Source organism: Dasypus novemcinctus, chromosome 8 (assembly GCF_030445035.2).
Source record: "Dasypus novemcinctus isolate mDasNov1 chromosome 8, mDasNov1.1.hap2, whole genome shotgun sequence".
Lineage (NCBI taxonomy): Eukaryota > Metazoa > Chordata > Mammalia > Cingulata > Dasypodidae > Dasypus > Dasypus novemcinctus.
The window spans coordinates 79047894-79070630 of NC_080680.1; the positions used below are offsets into that span (position 1 = coordinate 79047894).

Consider the following 22737-nt stretch of genomic DNA (forward strand, 5'->3'; position numbering starts at 1 on the left):
GTTTCTCAGAGGGAAAAGGAGGAAAGAAAAACAAAGAAAAGGAAGAAAAGGAGTGACTTGCTGCAGCTGGAGCCCAGCTGAGGGGCCGGGTGGGTGGAGGTGGGGGTGCCTGAGAGATGGAGTGTGAGACTGTAAGACAGTGTGCAATTGGGAGGCCTGTTGTGAGTGTGTGCTGTGACCTGGGGGAGAAGCTGCTTTTAAGACACTGCAACTGTGAGGTTGTATGTGTGACGGAGGGGCTCTGTGGGGCCAGCTGTGAGCAACCGAACGGCTGTGAGACTGGGCAACTGTTTAACGGTGCGACGGAGGGCAACGTGCCTGCCCGGCTGCTCTTGTGCGGGATGCAGGGCGAGCCTGCTTGAAGTTGAGAGTGTCTGTGTGTGTGAGGCTGCAGGGCTGAGCTGCTCTGTGACCGTGTGAGTGTGCCGTTACATGTGCAACACACGGTGACAGCAAGCCGATACCCACGAGGCACTCTGCGAGACGGGGTTTAAGCCTGGGTATGTTTTTCAAACTGTGGCTGTGGGAAGGTGCCCAGAATTCCAAGCGTGTTCCCTCATGTGCGCTAACACCGTGAGGGCAGGTCGAGTGTGTGAGCGAGAGCTCTACACAGACGTATCACACTCTGGGTGTACAGGCTTGCCCAAGTGACGGTGTCAGTCCAGGGCAGGGAGTCCCTGGGTCTCGTGCGGGGCTGCGTGTGCATGCGTGCGTGTGCCCCCTCTGGCCCGGGGTTTGTTTGTTTTCCTCCTAATTGGCTTGTTTTTCCATGTCCAGCCCACCAAACCGCATGTTTTTCCTCTCATCTCGCCAGCCCGCCTGGGCTGGAGCCCCCGGCACGCACGAGGCCTGCCCGCGGCCCAGAGAGGAGGAGGGGCAGGCTGCCCACACCCCTGGCCGGGCCAGATCAGGCTGGGTGGGGCCGAGTGACCCTTCCAGCCCCAGCCCTGCCCAGCCCTGCCCCAGCCCTGCCCCAGGCGCACCCGCACTCCTTCCGTCTGGCACTCAAGGCCCATGGGCTGTCCTGTCCCTATCTTGTGGCATCCTGGGAGGCAACCTGACTTCCGGACTCCCAAATTCCCCCTTCCTGCCTCCCACCTATCTTTTCTCCCCAGGCACCTTCTTCCACCACAACCCTCTACCCACCCTTTCCTCCCCAGCCAAACAGGACTGAGGGGAAAGTGGTACAGAACAACGGGGCCTGGAGTTTCACTTCCTGGCCGAACATAGGAAGACTTCTCAAAACTGGACAAGACACTATCCATTTTTAAATTATTTTAATCTCTGACATGCTTTAGCTCCAAGTCAGAATGACGCTAAGTCAGCAGGGTCTAGTAAAAGCAAAAGTGCTATCGGCAGGAACCCTGGGATCCTGTTTCCTAACGTGGGGGTCCCCTGGCAGTCCTGCGTAGGCGTCTGCTTGAGCTCCACTGCCCCTGAGGCAGGAGGGCGGGTCAGGAGAAAGCAGGTCAGGATGGGCCTGGTGAAGACGACTTTCCACAGAATATGGCTCTGATCAGTTTCCCTTGGAAATAGAAACGTGAAAGTCTTCTATGTTTAGGATAAATAATAATTTTTGGTTTGAATGACCCACAACTCAGGGGTACTGTTCTCTGAGAGCTGGCAAGAAGGATAATTTGATATTGAATATTGCCAAATTGCATCTCCGGTTACTAATATAAAGCGACTGAGACCACTGTGATTAATATCCCCTGTTCGCCTGCCCAGGACTGTGGAAGGGCGTAAGGCAGTGAGAGATAAGTACCTGACACTAATGCTACAGCCAATTCCCAGCCAGCCCTCCTGCGACAGGCAGGGCCCGGGGAGTGGCAGGCACTCCAGAGGAAAGGCTGGGCTCCAGGCACAGCAGGGCACCACGGGCATGGCCTGTGGGTACTGATGTGGCTGCGAGACCCAATTCCTCTCCCCAGAGACGATCACGTCCTCAGGAATGGGGGCCCAGGGTCACAAGGTCCAGTCACCTTGTCCATCCTCAGGAGTTTGGGGACCCAAACTGAAAAGATGGGGGGCTGCCCGGTACCACTGGCCTCATCCTTCCCCCAGTCGTCCCATTTAAGGGCCCAGGGCTGGGCTGAGAGCTCCAGTTTGATGGACCATGTGGTGAGCCAGGGAGGACTCGGTCAGGGTGACCAACAGGGGTGGCTCCACCTTGGCTGCAACCAGAGGTGGTGAGGAACGCCACCTCCCCAGCTTAAACACATCAGAGGCTCTCTCATGGGGAAGGGGCCATCCCCACCAAAACACAGGTGCACCCTCCCCCAGCCCCCTGTGGGTCAGTGCTTCTGTGGAGTACCCTGAGCAGCCCAGCACTCGGGCAGCGTCCACACCGGCCTCCCGGCCACGGGGACCCAAGGGCCTGCTCCCAGATCCCTTAAGCATCTCCGGGGTAGCTTGGGGAGTAGAGAAACCATCTCTGGGCAGTGAGCTGAATCACACCCAAACGGGGTGGGGCCAGAGCAGTGTGAGTTTTTGGTTCAAAGATGAAAAAAAAAAAGGAAGAAACACGAGGCTGATTTCAGAGTATTTGCGCTGTTGGTGGGCACCTCTGGCAGAGATCCAGGCGCCTGCCCCGGTGCTGGCGCTAGCAGCTGCAGGGTTGGCACACATGCCTCCGGCCCCTGCCAGCAGTGCTGATGACCGATGACCGTATCATGCCGACTTTCCCGCACCCCTCTTTTAGATCACACTCAAGTCTCCCCGCTGCTGCCTGCTTGCTCCTCTTACCTCTCCCTGTGGTTCACTTCTCTCCACCCGCCCCTTACACACTGATGGTCTTCAGGGCCAGGCCCTCTGCCCGTACCACTGCCCACTGACACTTTCTGCACTTATTTGCCTCGTAGCTTTCTTTAGTCACCAGAGCCCACTTTGCCTGCCTGGGCATCAGGCTGAAAATTCCGTAGAACTAAAGTATCCTTACCCCACCCCAGAGAACGCCTTCAACCACTGACAGGCAGGAGTTAGTGAATGAGCACTCCAGCTCCCTCACCTCGCAGGTAGGATGACTCTGAGCTGCACGTCCTGCACTGGCCCTGAGTTCCCTGGAGGGTTAAGCTCCGGGTGCCCAGAGGTAACAAGTTTCCATAACTCACTCTTTATTGACTAACTTCCTTTATGCGTGTCACTCTCCCATTCCCTTATGGTGTTTCCGTCACCTGCCAAATAAACTACTTGCATATGAGTTCTCATCTTGGGATCTGCTTCCAGAGAAACCCAAATTAAGACACTGTCCACACAGAGCACCCTTCCTTCTCCTCATCTCTATGGCAGTGACTGGTCCTGCCAGTGGTTTTGACTCCCCCCACTCTCTACTTGCCTCCAACCCATCACCACCCCCTGGAGATCCAACCGCCCCCCTCGATTTCCCCCTACTCCATGACCCTCATCATCTCTCCTGGATCCCTATAATACCTTCCTTCCCGATCTCCCTCTCCGGGCCCTGCCCTCTCTCAACGACAGGGATCTTTTAAAGACAGAACTGACTCTGTCCCTCTCCAGCTTCTAGGGTCATGATTTGCCCCTGTCCCTTCCCTAGCATCCCTCCTCCCACTGACACCAGCCCAAGTGGCCTGATGGCGGCCCAGCCTCTGAGGCCCACAGCCACACTCGGCTGTGCCAGAAATGCTATTTTCCACACATCTTTCAAATCCTCCAGGTTTCTTTATGCCTCCCACTCCAGGAAGACTTCTTCTTTCCCTGGGGCCTCCCAGAGTGCCCATACCTATACGGGTAGAACCCTATGTCCCATTTCCCGACACAACGAGGGTGCTTCAGTTCAGAGGTGTCACCTAGGATCCCTCCCCACGTGGGCCCAAGGCAGGTTCTGTCCTGCCGGTCCTTCTCTGCCCACCTCGTCTCAGCAGACAGGGGAGTGAAATACATCAGAAAATGCCCAGGGGCCTGGATGTAGTGGGCAAGACCGGGCTCCGAGGTTAGAACAGCAGGCTAGGACAGGGTCAGAGGGCAAGGGTCAGAGGGTTGCTTCTCCACGAGAAGGGGACTTGGTCTGGGCCAGGGGACTGGGCCTCACTGAGAACCTCCTTGGGTGAGTGGGAGGTCAGATGAGGGGTCAGGGGCAACACTCACAGCCTACATGTAGCAGGACTTGGTGGCGCAAGTGCCAGGAGTCCTGGTGGAAGCAGGCGTAGAGGCCGCTGTGGCCCAGGTCCAGGCCACGGAGCACAAGCTGTGAGCCGTTGAGCAGGTCGGGGGCCAGGTCTGTCCCATTCACCCTCCAAGTCACAGCTGCATCCCAGTTTGCTGTCCCACATGGCAGCGTTACGTCTGAGCCCAGGTGCTCGTACTGCACGTGGGGTGCCTCTGTGGAGGGGGGGACAGACAAAAGCATCAGGTCACGGTCCTGCCCAGCACCCCTAGGAGACTGCATGGATGAGAGCCTGTGAGCGTGTATGAGTGAGGAGCCCAGGACCAAGGGACTGTGTGTCTTGGGGGTGATAATAAGTGTGCAAAACTTCTCTGTGACTGTGCTAGCATGCAGGCAGGTGAAATGTCTCCAAATCTGTATGTGTGCGTGTGTGTTCAAGGGCTGTGCATGTAAGTGGGCCATCGTGGGTATGTGCACGTGTATAGAATGCTGGGGAGGGGTCAGTTCTCAATGAAAATCCAGTTTACCTCTGGTCCCTGGGTACTTTATTATTTTTATTTTTTTTTTAAAGATTTATTTATGTATTTATTTCTCCCCACTCCCCTCTTTGTCTGCTCTGTGTCCATTCGCTTTGTGTTCTTCTGTGTCTGCTTGTATTCTCATTAGGCGGCTCCAGGAACCGATCCTGGGACCTTCCAGAATAGGAGAGAAGTGATCCTTCTCTTGTGCCACCATGGCTCCCTGATCTGCTGGGCCTCTTATTCTCTCTCCTCTTTGTCTCTTTTTGTTGCATCATCTTGCTGGACCAGCTCTCCGCATGGCCAGCTCACCACATGGGCCAGCTTGCCTTCACCAGGAGGCCCTGGGTATCGAACCCTGGACCTCCTATATGGTAGACGGGAGCCCAATTGCTTGAGCCACATCTGCGTCCCCCTGGGTCCTTTAAGAAGTTTGCCTGAGCCCCATGACCCTAATCTCTTGCCACCAGCCCCAGCCACTGACATCTGCCACCCAGTCAAGCTGTATGAGAGGCCCCAGTGCTGGACTCCTCTTTGTCACTCCCCGTCTCTTTCTCTCCTCCATTCTTGCTTTCTATCGTGCCTCTAACCCTCTCCCCATCTCTCTTCCTGCCTCTCTCCCTCTCGGGCCTCTGGTCCTCCTCACAAGCTCCCCTGCCCCCCATCCCACACTTGCGCGGCAGCAGAAGGGAGACCAGGCAGGGTCCAGGACGTGCCCCCTAGGGAACTCCTGGTGGCTGTCAACTCTGTGAGAGCAGAACTATGTGGGCAGGAGGCGAGGGTGCTGGGACTGAGAGAGCACTCTGACCATTCCTCGCCTGCCCCAGGAGGGCCTGTCAGAGCCAAAAGCAAACCCCAGCCCTGGCCGTGGCAGCCCAGGCGTGATGGACTGAGCCCAGGAGACGGGAGGTGGACGTGGGAGGCAGCACCTGTAGAGAGACAGCGCTAGCTGGGGGAAGGCGAGCAGGACAGACAAAGTCAGAGCCACAGATCCACAGACAGCAGCAGGGAAGCGGAACACAGGGCCAGGGAGATACAAGTCCTAGGACACCCCCCACTCCCCTCATCCTGCCCCCCAAGCCTGGGAGGACAGATGCTTCCCTGGTCCCAGCCGAAGCCAGATCTGTTGAGAGAGGTGGGAGGGGAGGAAGGAGTGGGGAGGGGGCGGGGGGGGCAGGGCTGCGGGACCCCTCGTTAACACTCCTCACATCTCCCTCCAGAGAGCCACCCCGCTGAGTTGGGGGATTTTCAGAGGCGATTCCTGTTAACGAGCCAATTAAGTTGGGCCAGTGGCCTCTTAATTAGGCTTGTTAACACTGCTGGGGGGGCCACCCCTGGCCGGCCAGCCACCCGCCCCCCTCGCGGCCCCCTTCCCAGTACTGTTTAGGTCTGTGCTGGAACCTCTCCGTCACCCTCCCCGTGCTGGGGTCTCTCTGGGTCCCCAGGTCTCACCACCCCCCAGCCTGTCTCTCTCCTGCCCCTCTCGGAGCCTCTCTGTCCCTGTCGGAGCAGAGGGAAGCAGGAAACCCAGCCAGGCCTGACCACTCGTCCGTGGGGCCTGGGACCAGCCGAGCAGAGGATGAACGGGCGGAAGGGTGGTGGCTGGGGGCCTTGGAGGCCACAGCTGTGAGGCTGGACCAGAGAGCAAGTGGGGGCCGCCCCCTGCCCAGAGGCCCAGTGTCCGAGGCTCAGGCCACAGAGCATCCCCCCACCAATCCACCGGCTCTGGTCACTGAGCCTCCCCGCCCCCAGCCTCCCTTCCAAGAACCTGGAGCTTCCAGGAAACATGCCAAGCCCCTCTCCCTGCACCCCCCGCCCCCCCAGCAGAGCCTTTGCATCCAGCTGCCTGAGGAGGAGGCTGAAAACTGACCGTTGGGGAGGGAGCGTGGCCATCATGGTCCCAGCGGCAACTTCAACACTGACCAACAACAGCTGGGAACTAACACTGACCCATGTGGGCCCTGGAGTGCTAGGGAGCAGGTAGAGCCACAGAGGAGCGAACAGCAACGCCACAGCTCCGCAAGGACAACGGTGACGGGGCCAGTCCCCATCACACCTTATCTGCCCACAAAGGAAACGGAAACACATCCCGACAATGACAGACCAACATGTTAGGGCAGGGCGGGGATGAAGAAATGACAACACAGTGACAGAGGACAATGACAGGCCACACGGCAGAGGCAGAGGGGGCAACACGACCTGACAATCACACCGTGACACAACTGCTACAACCACACAACAAGAGCAATACACACAGTTGTGCAACAGCTCCTAAGATGGCAGTGATTTAATTCTTTGTCTCTGGACAGCTCTCCTCCCGCCCCATGGGTGCCCCTACTGATGTGCCGTCCATTTCAGAAATTAAATCAAGCAGCAGGGGGAGGATGGGGTTCTTGGCCCTGACGTGGTGACAAATGCTCCAAAGAAATCAGCTGTGAAAAGGTTGTTAGAAGCCAGGATGAGAGACAGAGACAGGATGAGGTCATGGACATGGAGAACACAGAGGGACAGAGCGGACGGATCCCTCACACCTGCGCACAGACTCACATGGGGACCACATGCCGGAAACAGTCCCCCGCTAGGGCGTCCCAAGTCAACAACGTCACGCTGCTACACACACAGGAAGGTCACCCACCAAGTACAAGCACACAAGGCCAGACATCCACGAGGTCGGGCGCACGTGGGCTCATAGTCACCCAGGAACTCCGTTCCCCTCCAGGGATGTAACACCTGACACAAGATCACAGGCACACACAAGGAGGACACAGCCACCCAGGGGCACAGCTACACATGAGGGCAGAGGGGGACAGGTGAACAGGGACGTAAACTCACAAAGGGACAGAAACAGAGACATAGTCACATACAGGACACAGACTCAAACACAAGGACACAGTCACATGTAGACGCTGCCACACTGGGGCACGGTCCATGAGAATACAACCACACAGAGACTCACTCTAACAGGGACACACAAGAACACAGTCTCAAGCCCACCGTCAGTCTCGCACGCCCGCAGAGGAGTAGCTTTCTGCCAGGGCCGGGGTCACACATAGCTCTGCTTTTGCACACAAGGCATTCACCCCCGCTCCGGACACAGACCAGGCCGATAGGAGAGCCCACAGGCAGGCCCCTGGCATGAGTCCAGGGTAGGCCAAATGCAGGCAGGCTCGATGGGCTGGCCTGGGGTTCCGTTTGGTCATTGCCCACGGGGGAGCGGCCCTGGGGCTGGCCAGGCTCTCTCTGGGTCTCAGTGTTGATCCCACGAGGAGAAGGCTACAGGAGCCTCAACCCACTGCCCTCCTTTAGCCCACAGCCTGGAGGGGGACAGAGCTCCCACAACAGGGACTGTTCCATGCTGGGGCCCTAGAGACACTCCCCACCCTCCCCGCCTCTGCCCAGCCCCAGCGAGGTGGGGGGCAGGACCCATCTGGGGAGGCTCCCCACACTTGGAGCCTCATTTGAGGAGAGTTTCAAGTTCAGACCTCGTGCTGATGTGGCCATCTGAGGTGCTGCCCCAAAGGCAGTGAAAGGGCTGGTGGTCAAGTAAAGAGGGCTCCTGGATCCCCAGCAGGGTGGCAGCTACCTGCCGTCTGGGCTGTGGGGAGGACTCAGCTTTCACTGGTCAAACTGGGGTGGGGGAGACTGCTAATGGCCCAGGCCTGAGCAATCCCCACCCCCCCGGGCCATACCAGCCCACCGACCTGCTCCCTTCGTCAGTGCACCAGCCCTCTCCCCCCTGCCCCTTTTGTTCACCGGCCTTCTCGGCCTTCTCGGCCCCATCTTCCCTCCAGGATGAGGCTGAGAACAGAAGGGGACCACTGCCTCTTCTCAGTGCCTCCGCTGCATCCCCACAAACATCCAGAAGGTGGACCCATTCCACCCAGGTACCCTACAAAGCCCTGTCCCCAGCTGTCCCCTACTCCCATCCTGCCTACTGCCCCCTGGGACCACCCTGGTGGAAGAGGCACAGGCCAGATCAAGTCAGAGACACCATCCGGGAGTGACCACTCCAGTGTAACTGTGGAGGGCTGTGCCTGTCCGGCCACACCAGAGCCATACGACTCCACGTCCCCCTGAGTGCTTGTGTGCGATGATGGCAGTGCATGCCGTGTGTGTCTCCTGGGAGGTGTCAGTGTGCAACTGTGCCCGTGAGGGTTCCTGCCCGGCTCGGTGAGGGGGTTGGCGGAAGCTGCCCGATACTCACCCTGCGGACTGTGTCTCTGTGCGTAGACAACGGCAGCGGCGGCAGCAAGCACAGCGCAGCAGGCCCACGGGACGGGAGCGGCCATCTGTCGGGAGAAACGGGCAGGGGAGGGGGCAGCATCAGCCCGGGGGATCCGCCTGGGGAGTCCCCTTCTGCTCTCAGGTGAGACTGGGAAATCCCAGCCTTGGGGCTGGGGCACCTTGACCCCAAATGCCCTTCTTAATGGGACTCGGGATCCTCTTTCAAGCCATAGAGAACATGATTGGCATCTGTAGGCAAAGGTTTTCTGAGATGATAGAAGGTAACCTACAGTGGTTTGCTGTTCGATGTGGCTGCTGACTGCAGGGCAGAGTCAACCGCAGAAGCCTTACAGAACATGGATGATGCCAGGGCAGCTTTCTAAAAAGAAATAACTCTACTGGTGAGGCTGGCTAGTTAGCAGTAAACATCACAAACAAAAGGATACTGTTCTAACTAACTGGGGCCTGTGTATCTCCAAATTGCCTTGAACAGAAGCCCCTGCCCAGCCCTTGGGGAGAGTCCCTTCCTGAAATCTTGATGCTCAGGAACCCCTCGGACCTGTCCCCCCATGCCCTGTGAGCCTTGCCACTGAGCTCTGGGAAGCTTAGAGCAGCAGGGTACCCGGGCAGTGTGGGATATTGGGACCCAGGTCAGCCTTGGTGGTTTTGTGTTTGCTTAGAGTTTTTGTTTTGTTTTGTTTTTTCACATTTGGGTGTCATCATCGATCCAGATATGGTTTTTTACTTTTGTGTATACCACCACCGATCAAGAGAAAAATGAGGTATTTTCACAAATAAGTCCTGGTTAGGGAACCCAGACCATCCTTCATCAGTCACAAGCCCCAAGAGCCTGTGGCCCCAGTCCAGCTGATGTGCATCAGTGTCCGCGCACTCGGGCCATGTCCCCAGAAGCCAGGCTGCAGCCAGTGCCTGCCCACCCATCCCTACCTGTTGTCCTATTTCTGGGATGGGTCCAAGCACACACTCCCACCTGAAAGCAAGGGGATAACTGTTTCCTGCAAAACAGACTCTAAAAGGGACCCCACCCACAGTCTAAGGAGGGCAGGGCACTGTCAACCAGAGAGAAGCAGAGATTCAGAGAGGGATAGTGTCAGGGATACAGCCAGACACACTGCCCAAATGACTGGACGGTTCCCAAAGAGACAGTGCCGCACACAGCTTGCAATACTGAGAGACATTACCAAACAAAGCCCAAGGAAAGGGTGGAAATAACCAGAAACAACCAGACACACAGCCACAGCAAGTTAGAGGATGGCTGATACACAACCGAAGAAGCTGCCAGAAACACTGTAGAAGGCTCAGCCAGACACAACCAGACATACACTAGAGAAACCATCAGAGGCAGACTAGAGAGCTAGAGACATCGTCAGGGGAGCCGTCAGGGACGCAGCCAGAGAAACGGCCTGACACACAAGCAGAGCAATATCAGAGAAACTGACAGACACAAACAGGCATACACCCAGAAAAACAACTAGCAAAATAGCTGGAGACACAGCCAGATGCTCAGTCAGGAAGTATCCCTACTGCTAAAAACACTGCCAGAGAAACTGCCAGACAGTGAGAGAAACTGCCAGATACACAACCAATGAAATTGACAGAGATGCACTGCCAGATCCATCCAGAGAAACGGCCAGGGAAAGAGCTGGAGACACCGCAAGCACAGCTACAGCAGAGCAGAGACAAATGTGGGTGTCAGAGACTGTCACACTTGTGGGGGAGGTTGGGAGAGAATCAGACTTCCTGAGGCTCCTTTTTGGAGAGGGCTCCTGCGTGCCCTCAGCCACCACCGGACCCTCACCGGGTGTGGCCCCTCGGCGGCACCTGGGTTCCCGCCCTGCCACAGCTGCAGGGGCTCTGGCTGCCCCTCCCTGGCACAGCTCCTCCCCCCACACCCTATCTGGCCTTGGCTCCCCTGCCACATCAGTGACTCCCCAGGCATCGGCTGCCACTTGGTCCAGCTCCTCCTGACCTCCAGCCACTCCCCCATCTTCAGCTACTCCTCAGGCCTCGCAGGTTAATACAATGGCCACAGTCACAGAGCCAGCAAGCAGTGACGCCAAGAAATGAACCCAGGACTGTCTGAATTCGGAGCTGGTGCTGGAGAAGGAGAGGCTGAAGACCTACTTATTCCCCACCTCGACGGCTGCAGGTGGCCCTCAGTCCCTCCTCCACCATCTGCCATCTGTCCATCCTTTCCTCCTCACAGCCAGGACACCCCACCTCGGTGCCAGGCCCACTGCCCCCCACACGGGAGGAAGCAAGGGCCAGGGGAGCAGGTGGAACGGACCGAGGTGAGCTCACAGGACAAAAGAGGCCAGGTGGGAGGGACGACAGGATGTCCAGGCATGAGTGTGCACGCATACAGGCACACCACACACACACACAACAGGCACGTGCTCAGGCTCCCGCAGGGGGAGGGGTGGCTTCTTCATCAAAGTCGCCTCCATCAGCCGATGAGTTACTGTAAGGGCCGGGCCCTGGGCCAACGGGGCTGCAGCCGTGGGAGACGGGCGCTGCCGAGCGAGCGCTGCGGAGGTGGGGGATGGGGGGCCTGGCAGACACCATAGTGTCGGGGGGCACCCAGAGAAGGGAGAGACCCAGGGAGGGGGGAACAGGGAAGCAGGGAGGAGAGGCAGGAGCGGAGACCCAGGGGACAAGGAGAGAAACAGAGAGACGAGAGATGAAGGGAGAGAGGGGGACACCCAGGAGATGGGCAGAGCGAAAGCAGACCCACAGGATGGCAGAGACCCCTGGCAGGGCTGGGCGCCTGCCTGGCAGCATCTCTCAGCCCACACAGGCCCTGACGTGAGGCAAGAGCAGGGTCTTCCCGGCGGTTGGAGGGCTTTTCCCTGGGGATCCAGGAGCTCCCAGCCCACCCAGGCCCTGCCTGCCCCTGGCGACCTGGAGAGCTCCAGGCTAGTTTCCCTCAGAGTCCCAGCTGAGGCCAGAGGCATCCAGGCCAACCCCACCCTGCCCCGGCTCACTTCAGGCCACCCACCCCAGGCTCCAAGAGCATTTTCCCTAGGAACATTCCCAGTCTACATCCCACGGCTCTGGGGGAGAGCTGGAGGAAAGTCCCATTGAGCCTCAGATAGGGCTACTCGAACTGGCCCAGGCCCCTGGAGCACGCCACCCTGCGCCCCCAGCAAGGGCCAGTCTGGCCTCCAACCTCAGCCCCAGTATGAAGAGGGAACAGAAGGCACTGCACCAGCAAGAAAAGAGCCCAGTGCCCAGCAGCCCCTAAGGCCCTGTCAGCTCAGGGGACCCCACACCTCTCCTGACCCTGAACCCCACAGGCTCATCCTCTCACACACAAGCAGGTGACATATCAAGGGACCAATCCTGGGCCCCAACTTACTGCCACTGTCCCACTGAGTCATTACAAAGACACCATCCCACAGCGATGATAACACCCAGTGAAAACGACACCCAACAACAATGCTCCGCAATGAGCCAGCAAACAGGACACCGACACCTGTTGACAGGCACAGTGACAATCACCCTGGAATGAAAGAAGCAGTGAGAATGACCAGTCATGCAGGGGTGACATCAACACTGTGACACAGGAACACCAATACAGTCAGACTCAGTCACACAGTGACACTAGTCCACGGTAATACTGACACCATGGAAGCCGATGGTCACCAGCAGTGACACTTGACAGAACCACTGACATCGTGATGGGCTCCACATCAGGCACCTCAATTACCCAGTTTCTGAGTCTGGCTTAGGATCCTCCCAGGCCAGCAATGCTCCCGCAGCTGTCCCAACCCCCAGCCCAGTTAAGGGGAAGCGGGGTGTCTGGTTTGGAAAGCCCCAATTTTCCCCTGCAGACAGCAGGCTACACAAGCCCAGCCCCGGGGATTCCTGGCCACAGCAGGTTGAATGAAGGCTGGGAAGGGTGTGAGCGTCGCTGATTGGGGTCTCGGCTGTGACTGTGCTGGAGTGTTGATCTGCAACAGTATGTCCTGAGCTTCAGGGTGTTGGTTGGCATGGGTGTGCCAAGGGAAAGAGCTCAACTCAATGAGGTATGGAAAACGAATGAGCGGGAAGGCCCCAAGTCAAAGCCAGGTTACCATCCAATCTCCTGGGTGTGGACACTGAGGTCCAAAGAAGCTCAAGGGCCTGGACCTTCCCCCACCCTGGGCTGGGGCGGGGTCAGGAACATCCCAACCCATGGAAAGCATCTGACAAGCGGCAGGGCCAAAGTGACATCTCTGCAGCTTCCAGTCCCCCAACTGGTAACCCCAGACGCCAGAAGCCCAGAGTTAGGAAAAAGGTTCCCTTTGTGCTGGGGCCTAGTTCCTGTCCTTTCTCCCCACAGCAGCCCTGGAGAACAAGGCAAAAACACCGGACTCAGTGGACGGAAGGATTCAAAGGCCTGGGGGCTCTAGAGGCCTCGGACCTGCCGAGGCAGTAGGGCGGAGCAAGGGAGACGCACACACTTGAAGGTAGAGAAAATGAGAGACAGGGAAGGGGCAGGGATGGGGACAAGGACACCACACGGTGGGCAGGGAGGAAAGGTACTGGCCAGGGGCAGCCTGGGAGAGACAGTCAGGGCGAGCGGGAAGCTCCAGGAGGGGGAGGAGGGCCGGGCCGGGAGGCCCCGGGTCCCACCAGGCCTAGGCAGCCTGGACAGTGTGGGCGGTGGGGGCGGGGGCAGAGGCCCCACAGTCCAGACCACGGAGGGAGGCCTGGCCCCTGGCAGCTGGCCCGGCAGGCCCCCCACGGGGAGGGGGCGGGCCGGGTCAGGGGCCAGCTCCTCGGCTGGGGCCGGCTGGCAGGCGGGCTCCCACTCCCTGGGGCGTCTCTCCTGTCTCTGTCAGAATCTCTCTCGTCTCTGGCTCTTTCTCTCTTCTCTCCTTCGCTCTGGATGCTGACCTGGCCCCCCTCTCAGCTCTCAGTGCCCCCACCCCTGAGTGGCCTGAAGGGCCCAGGAACCATGCCTGGACTCAGAGTTCAAGCCCTCTGTCCTCGTGGGCTCCCACATCCCCACCCACTGCGGGGCCACTCGGAACCGCAAGCCCCAGGGCTCGGAGAAAGGAAGGGCAGCGCCCATGCATAGGCCCCTTCCTCCCCCCAGAGCAGAGGGCAGGATGAGCTGACACCAGGGGGGGGGGGGCAGGAGGGAGGCAGGGGGAGCAGTCCCCCAGCTCCAGCCGCTGGCCGAGGTTGTGGAAAAGGAGGCAGCCCAGAGTGAGCGAGCTGGGGGGTGGGTATCCGCACCTGCTGCTGTGACCTCCACAGCCGGAGATGGGGGCCTGGGGGGGACAAGATTCCGATGGATTTTGGCAGCAGACTGGACTCTGAATGCGCACGCCCCCCCCAGCCTCTTGCACCGCGGGGACCCTGAGATCAGCATGTGCGTGCCCTGCTGCACGTGTGTGCGGGCGTGTTGTGGGGGGAGCTGGAGCCGTCACATGGTGGACCTGGCTGGGCAGCTGGGAGGTGGGAGCCTGAATCCCCCAGGCCTGTGCCCATAAGCAGGGGCTCACTTTGGGGCCTGCATGCTGCCCACTGGCCTGAGCTGGGGCTTGTGGGTGCATGCAGGCCTGGGCCTAAGCGGCCCTCGAGGTACAGAGAACTTGGGCTTTCTCCGCCCCGAGAGTCATCCGGTCCAGCCCCCTGCCTCTTGAATGAGAAGCAAAGGTTAGACAAGTTCATCTCCTCCCTTTGGACCTATGGGCTCTGAACAGCTTCACAGACCCTGAGGCACAAGCACTAAAATCCCCATCCCCACCCCCAGTCCAGAGCCCCTGGTGGCTTCCGGGAGGATCAGGAGGACCCCTCCATCTAAGAAGGTTGTGGGGAGAGGGACGGCTTCTCTTGAAGGAGCAGAGAGCTGCAGCAGGAGGTTAGACAGCTGGAAGAACTCCATGAACTGTGGAGGCTGGGCTGGGCAAGAAGGCAGGAGGCTTCCCTTAGGGGGAGACAGAAGGCTCTCCAGGGATAAGGAGTGGCAAGGAGGAAGGCTGCAGGGCCCTTAAAGACAGAAGGATGGACAGAATGGCTTTCCAGACTTGGGAGCTAGAAAAAAGGCCTATTTGCCTTAGCCGTTCCCACCATACGCCACTTTTGGCCCCATTACTGCTATGGTGCAGACACACCCTCAAATACATACACAGAGGCCATATGCATGCAAGCTTGTACACACATGCGCACAGGGTGGAGCGGGTGGGGGGGAGGACCGTGCATGTGAAGCGTTGGTTTGTAACAGTAAGAACTGAAGACAGTCTTTCCAGCAGAGCTAGGGTTGACGTGGGGAGAACAGAAGCTTCAGCTGTCTCCCTGGAACAGTGTCCTGTTCTCCCTGCCCCCCTAACATGTACGCGCACGGTGCACACTACTTCTGAGGAATCTTCTGGTCTGCTGGGCAAGAGCAAGCCATCCTTCCTCCCCCTTACTCTCCCCTCCTCACAGTGGGGAAGCCAGAGCAATCTGTTCCTGATGGGTAAACACAGGCGTGAGTACGCGCGCACACTCTCTCTCACACACACCAGCAATGCGGGGTCACACGGCACCCGGTGCTCTCTTCACCCCTAGCTGTAGCACACACTTGGGCTCTTACTCCCACCCAGCAATGTTCCCCAAAGCCTCCACACACACACAGACATAGCTTTGCAGACACACCCAGACAGCTTCTCACAGAGACTGGCGTTCAGAGTCAACTGTCACGGCCACACATCATGGCCTCCCACGTGGACTCCGGCTGCCACAGCCTCGCACACGCTGGTGTACATGCGTGCATTACAGTCAGTCACACACACACACAGACTCACTCACACAGAGTCACTCAGAACAGTCATGGCCTAACATATGGATACCATCACACACTCAGAACAGTCCATCTTCCACACAGACACCATCACACACCTCAGCCTCTCACGCTCCCACACCCAGCTGTGGGAGATACACAGATACACACCATCACACGCGCAGAGTAGTCAAACCATGCTGGGAGCTCAGGCTGTGGACGCTGCACTTTGGGGGAGGGGGCACAAGCCCACGGTGGCCTAAGGCAGGAAGGGAAAGAGCACAGGGAACTTTGCTGGTCTTTAAAATGCAAAGAAATAGATGGACATTTCCCTCCCTTACCCTCCTTTCAACAGCATTAGAGAATGAGGGGAGATTCAGGCCAGACAGGAGGATAAGGGAGCCCCCCTATGAGAAAGATGGCAGCAATGGGAGCAGCAGAAGCCAGAAAATTCCAGAGCCCTTCTGCAGGATGAGGAGCGGCAGGCAGCAGCTCTCAGCCTGCTGTGTGACCCCAAACCTCTTTGAAACCTCTCTGTGCCCACAGCTGCCAAAATTCAGGCCTGGCTGCAGGAGCAGGAAAAGGGGGAGGAGGCGGGACCACAGCTGCAGTCCCGACCCCTGCCACAGCCCCCTCATCACTCAGAGGGTCCGGAGAGAGGTAGAGGCAGACACTCAGTGGCAGGTGGGCAAAAGGGCAGCAGGCGGGGGCTGGGGGGGGGCGGGGGAGGGGAGGGTGCCCCCCTAACTCACCACAAGAACAGAGTCCTAAAACGTCCTTAGACCCTGCAGCCCCGCCCCCACACAGGCACTCCGCAGCCACAGGGCCATGGAACGACGCTGGGTCGCTGTCCAAGCAGAATGGGATCTGGGCTGTGCTGACCAGGCCCCAAGCGGGGAACAACTGGCAATGCTGTTGACATCCTCACCACCTGCCGCTCCAGGTGTAGTTGGAGTCCCAACACCCCACGCTAAAGGGAGCCTGACAGGGCTCCAAGGAAGCAGGGCAGGGGGCCAAACACCAGGCAGCAGGGCTCAAGGAAACCAGGCAGGGACAATCACCTAAGGCCAAGTGGTGGGGGCTTATGGAAAACAGGTAGTGGGGACCAAAGAAACGAGGCTGCAGGGTGAAGGCAAGCAGGTGGTGGGAGCTTATGGAAACCAGGCAACAGGGCTTAAGGAAACCAGGTGATAGGGCCCAAAAGAAGGTAGCTGTGGGAGCCAAATGAACCCAGACAGTGGGAACTGAAGTCAGCTAGGAGGTGGGGACAAATGAAGCCAGGCGGCGGGAATCAAATGAAACCAGGCAAGAGGCCCACAGGATGTGAGAAAGGAAAGATACCAGGAGTTCATCACCTCTGTCTCCATGTCACCCCCACCCTCTGGGCCTCTCTCTCAGTAGCCCCTCTCCCACCCAGCTGGTGGTCCCCTCCCCCAGGCCGCTGGCCACAGCCAGGGCCCCCTCCCCTCGCAGAGGCCTGGTCCGGTTGCAGCCAATGGGCCCCGGCCCCATCCCTGGGACCTCAGGAAGTCCCAGTCCCTCCCACCGGCTGCAGAGGCCAGGGGGCTGGGGGAGCGGGGAGCGGGGAGGGGGGAGAAAGAGACGAGAGGGGAAGAGAGACAGCTTGGCAGGGGGAGCGCGCCGAGCAGCCGCGGGGGGCGGGGGCCGAGAAAGGAGCGGGAAGCTCCGAGGCGGGCTGGCGGGCGGGCGCGGGCGGGGGCGTCTCGGCGGCGGTGGAGGGGGTGACAAGTCCCCCGGCCCTGCGGCCGCGCGCCCACTGACCTGGGTCCCCGCGCAGGCGCCCCGACGGTGCCTCCGGCGCTCCGTGGGTCCGCCCGGCCGCCCGCGGGCATCGGGTCCCGGGGCTCGGTGCTGGGGCGGCCCCGGCCAGGAGTCAGGAGCGGGGGCCTCGAGAGTCCCGGCGGGCGGGCGGGCGAGGGGCCGGGCCGGGCGCGACGCGGGCAGAGCCGCGAGCGAGGCGGCGAGGCGGCCGGGAGGAGGGGAGGAAGGAGCGCGCCGCGAGCGAACGAGCTAGCGAGCCGAGGGAGCGAGTGAGGGACGGCATGCAGTGAGGTCATCCTTTGAATCTAATTGTCTGAGTCAGGAGGAGATGTGGCACTTGATGCAGGGGGAGGGGAGGGGGAAGGGACCCTCCCGGCTCCAGGCCGGGGCCCTCCTCACGCCCTGGGACCACCGAGGACCTCTCTTCCCCCGGGCCCTGCGGGGGCCAGGAGACGTCGGCTCAGGCCAACTCCTGCTGGTCACAGGGCTGACCTCTGCTGCCTGGGGGTGTCAAAAGTGGTGAGATGTGCTACCTATTCCCAGTTCTGGGACACCTTCCTACTCTCTGGGGGGTGATGGGGAATGCCTTACCCAGACACAGATCACCTTCGGGCATTTTAGGGGGTAATGGGAGGCCCCCAAGCCACCTCCAGGTCATATTCCCGGCCTTCGAAGCCAGCCTTCCAAGTTACCTTCATGCATTCATTTTAGGAGCGTGGGGTCACGACTCTATTCCCCAAGTCACTTCCTACATTGGGAATGTGGGGGGATCTGGACACTGAACCCCAGTTCAGCTTCCTGCTTCTTGGGAATGATAGTGCAGTGCCACCCTGTCTTCCAGTTACTTTCTGCACTTTGAGGGTCCTGAGGACCCCCAACTGACCCTAGAATCTCTCCATTCTGCATGCCCGACTCCCGAAACAGGAGGGGTAGGAGCAGGGCCAGACTCCTAGGGTGCCCAGGGGCTGCCCAGATCAGGCTGCCCAGATGGTGGGGGGTTAGCCGGAGGCCCCTGGGCCTGTTGCGTGTGCACACCCGTGCATGTACACGAGCACAAGCACACGTGCACACATGCGCACGCACACATGCACACACACGCGGGGGGCGTGACCAGGCAGCTGGGGATGCTCACACTAAGGGCCAAACACCCTCCCTTCCCCCTCATGGGGGAGGGGTGATAAATATTTAAGGGGCTTTTAGCTCTGAAGGGGCTGAGGCTGGGGGAGGGAGGGGGATCCACACTGCCTGATTAATGGGGTTACGGGCTTGGATCAATCCGTCCGCCCGCCGCTCCCTCCTCCCTCCTCCTCCCTCCCTCCGCCTAATGCGCTTTATCAGGAGACGCTTTTCTGACTTGGCAGCGTCGGGCGTTTTAAATAGACCCATTTAGAGCAGGGCTTGGTGGGGGGAGAGATAAGGGGGAGGGAGACAGAGATTGAGACAGGCTGGGAGACAGAGACAGGGCCCGGAAGAGAGAGACTGGAAAAGAAGGGACGAGGTGCAGAGACACAGAGACAAGAGACTGAGAGCGAGACTCCCATGAAGCTGGAGATAGGGGTGGGGGGCATGACAGCAGGCCAAAGGGAAGCTGGGGGGTGGTAGCAAGAGGGAGAAACAAACAAACAAGAGAGACAGAGAGGAAGGAACGGAGCCACTGGCAGCGGGAGAAACCCAGGGAGAGGCTCTCTGCAAGGACTGAGTGCAAGCCTGGGAGACAGCAGATATCTTTTATTTCCGAAAACAGTTTTTCATCCACTTTGTTAAATTAAGAAGCTGTTTTTAAAGTTGTGCTGGAGGTGCTGCTGGGGGAGGGTGGACTGAACTGCCAAGTGCTTCCTCCCCAGCCTCCGCAGCCCCCACAGAAGCTGCCTCAGCCTGAGCCCCGGGGGTGTTCTCCAGCTCCCCTGCTCTCTCGGATCCTCTGGGATCCCCAGGGACAGGGTCAGGGCATCTGAGCTACTGTTCACTGGCAGGAAGTCCTTCCTGCTGTCTGGTCTCAGTCCCTCCTGCTGTAGAGAGCCCATTCTCTTGCCTGACCCCACTAGCCTTCTCCTCTCCAGGCCCTGCCCTGGAGCTCCCGTCCATGTTCCAAACTCTGAGGGAAGATTACAGGAGAGAGGGGAGAGGAGACATAGCCCACTTTCCCAACATTATGGTCTGCTATTGTTCAAATCCATTTCCTAGTCCCATCCTAGACTGGACTTTGATCAGATACCCCTCCCCACGTCCCTGGGTCCTGTGGGAACAGTGAGGTGGAAATTGAACTTTCCATAGCCCTCTGGGACCTCCCTTCCTCCTCTCAGGGCCCCAGCCCCATCTTAAGCCCCTCTTCTGGCCATGTGACAGTCAGCGGTACCCCACCCTATGCTCAACAACACCCCAGTCCTAGTTCTAAAGGATCAGCCTCCCCCACCCCACCCCCAGGCCGGGAAAATGGCCAGTCTGTTTGGGAGCTGAGATGAAAAGCCCAGGCAGCCTTTGTGGGCCTCTGGCGGGTTTCGCACAATAGGCCCTTCCGTTACGCTCCAGCGCCTCGATTCCTTGGACACCCCCACCCCCGGGCTGCCAATCCTGAGGCCTTGCCTGGCCTGAATGAGAGGCGGGGAGAGTCAGGCCCAGCCCCACAGCTGGTCCCAGAAGACTCTAGACTTTCTGATCCCCCATCCCATCTTCTCCAAGCCCAGCCGCATCCCCAATCAAACCAGAGAGATGTTTCACGCTCGCGGGCAGACAGGAGGGCTGAGGACACTCAGACAGAAACGCACTCCCACCCCCGGGGTGCAGCCTTCTTTAATGCAGACCCGTTTCCTGAGCTGGCTTTGCCCTTACCTGTGTGACCACGGTTAAGTCTCTTTCCCTCTCTGAGACTATCCTAGGGGCATGGAAAGCTCTAGCCAGGCTAAGCCCAAAACCTCAAGAGGGGGAAAGACAGGGGAACACAAAGAAGGGCTCTCAGGTCCTCCTTCACGCATGTCTTCCGGACCCACAGCACCCCGCACTGCCCGGTGCCCTTCGTCTGCCCTGCCCTGCCCGGGCCCCAGCTCCTACCTCTTCACCGCTGGCCGCACACCAAGCACATCTACGTCCTCCTCCTCCTTCACACCAAACTCTTCCCAGGACGTCCAACACCAAGGGGGCGGGATGATGTGACTAGGCTGGATTCTGGAAGGGCAAAGGGCACAGATCAGAGGTCACAGAGGAGCCACAGGCCTTGGTCCAACTCAGAGCTCATTCCACATTCACATCCCCACTGGGAAAGGGGGAGACTGAGGCAGGCAGCAGATAAGTGCCAAGAAGAGGAAAAGCTGGGAGTAGTGGGGACTCCCTTGCTGACTTCAAGTGCTGAACCACAGGGACAAAGGAAGGCCAGAAGCCAGAGCCCTGACAGCGCACACTGATACACACTCACACACAGGCAATCCTAACCCCAGACACAGTCACCTCCTATCACACACATTCTCTCTCTGTCTCTTTCTCTCTCTCATACACACACACACACACACACACACGGCCACAGGCAGAGCGTAAGCTCCACGGTCTCACCATCCTCCTCCTCGTCCTCTGCATCACCACCGTGACAGACTGAGTGCCTGCGACGTGCCAGCTGTCTGGGCACTTTCTGTGCCTCAGCTCAGGTACTCCTCATGCCTTCTCCAGGACCTCATGCATCTCTTACTATTATTCCCACTTCACAGGTGAGGGAAATGAGATCCAGGGAGGTTTCATGATTTGTTCAAGACCACAGAGATCCTCAGTCCCAGGGCTTAGATTTGAGCCCAGGGCTAACCCCAAAGCCATTCTGCGGCACCTGTTTGTCCTTGTTCAGGGTCTTTGATGAGCCAGGCACATAAGCACTTACACATTTTGGCACAGAATCATGAAAATGGCTTTCAGAGGTAAACCCCTTTCCTTTTAATAGGTAAGGAAACTGAGGCACAGAGAGCAAAAACCCAAAGTCACACAAGTGGCAGTTGGGAGGGGGGCTGGTATTGAATTCAGGGATATCTTGAAAGCCACTGCTGCCTCCATTCAACTGACTCCTCACCTTCTACAAGACCCCAAGAGATCCGCAGGGTCCAACTGCAACCCCCAGCAGGTCCCACGTGTATCTGCCAAAGGTCTGCTCGGTACTGAAATATACCCATGGAAAGGGACTCCATGTCATCCCCACCCTCCTTAAAGATGCAGAGACACCACTAACCAGCAAGACACGGCCAGAAACTAGCACAAGTGGCTGGACACAGACTGCCTGCAGTGGCAGATACAGACGCACCAAGACACAGGTCCAAAGAGAGAGAGAGACGAAGCCAGAGACAGACACACGACAGGCCACAGAATGACAGAGACAGTTAGAAAAGGAGATGAGAAAAGTAAAAGAGGGGCAGAAGAGGCCAGGCTGGCATGAAGAAACACAGACAGACACACAGCCTGCACAGACTGTGTGCTCATCCAACCTTCACAAGAGAAAAACTGTGAAAGCAAGCAAGATTCAGGCTGTGTATGTGTGTCTCTGCGTGTGTCTGTGTGTATGTGTTGGGGGGGGGCGTGCAGAGTCTGTATCGCTACGCACATTACACCAGCTGCTTCCAGCAATTTCATCTGATTAATAATAAATGCTCCGTAATTACAGACGCTCCCCCAGCCCTTCTTCCTGTTTTTTGTCAGCTGCCGCCAGGCCAGCCCCCATAGACCCCCCGGCCCCCTCCATCCTCACCTGCTACTTTCTAGGAGGCTGAGAGGACATGGGCTAATGTGGGAGGCCACAGCCCCAATCAGGAGGGGATGCCCGTCTGTCTTATCTTAGATTAAGTCTCCCTGCCTCAAAGCAAGAGGTCGTCTCACTTAGGTCTCACCCAGAACTCTCTCCCCCCACCCTGGGTATATCCTGTGACCCACAAGAGGCCTGGGGGGACCTCTGCCTACCTTTGTCACTCACTGGCTGAAAGAAATCTCCACACACAAACTTCACCTAGCCTCAATGGACCCCAAAGCCTCAGAGGAGGAAGGAATCAATGGGGCCCCCACCCCCTGCCCATCATTCCAGTGCCAGGCAATCCCAGAATCTCTGCCCACTTGGGTACCCTCAAGCTTTGGACATGTAGTGTCCCCACCCCCTCCTCCATTCCTGAGCCCCCCAGGTCCACCTCCTTCCAGGCCTCCCACCCTAGCTCTCCAAGGCAGCTCTATCAGAATCAGCTGCGGGTTTGTGCTGATCTGTTTCTAATCGCTGGGGCCTGGTTCATGCTTGCCCCCCCACCCCCAATATTGATTCCATTATTTGGAGAGTCATTGACGTCAGGGGCTTGGATGGGTGC

At 58.6% G+C, this 22737-nt stretch overlaps 1 protein-coding gene across 4 annotated transcripts in view; it reads right to left on the reverse strand.

Annotated features, from left to right (window-relative positions):
• Window positions 1-22737, reverse strand: part of CNTFR (ciliary neurotrophic factor receptor) — a 37698-nt gene that overhangs the window by 8867 nt on the left and 6094 nt on the right. For 2 of the 4 annotated variants that reach the window (XM_058302015.2, XM_023583172.3), the window contains exons 2-4: window positions 20471-20584; window positions 8846-8930; window positions 4105-4338 (exon numbers count right to left, since the gene is read on the reverse strand). In XM_058302015.2, the coding sequence (XP_058157998.1) occupies window positions 4105-4338; window positions 8846-8930 (319 nt within the window). In that variant the 5' untranslated portion in view covers window positions 20471-20584. Of the gene's footprint in view, window positions 1-4104; window positions 4339-8845; window positions 8931-20470; window positions 20585-21467; window positions 21484-22737 lie in introns of those variants that run through there. The other 2 variants (XM_058302014.1, XM_071216825.1) reach the window with 2 other exon arrangements.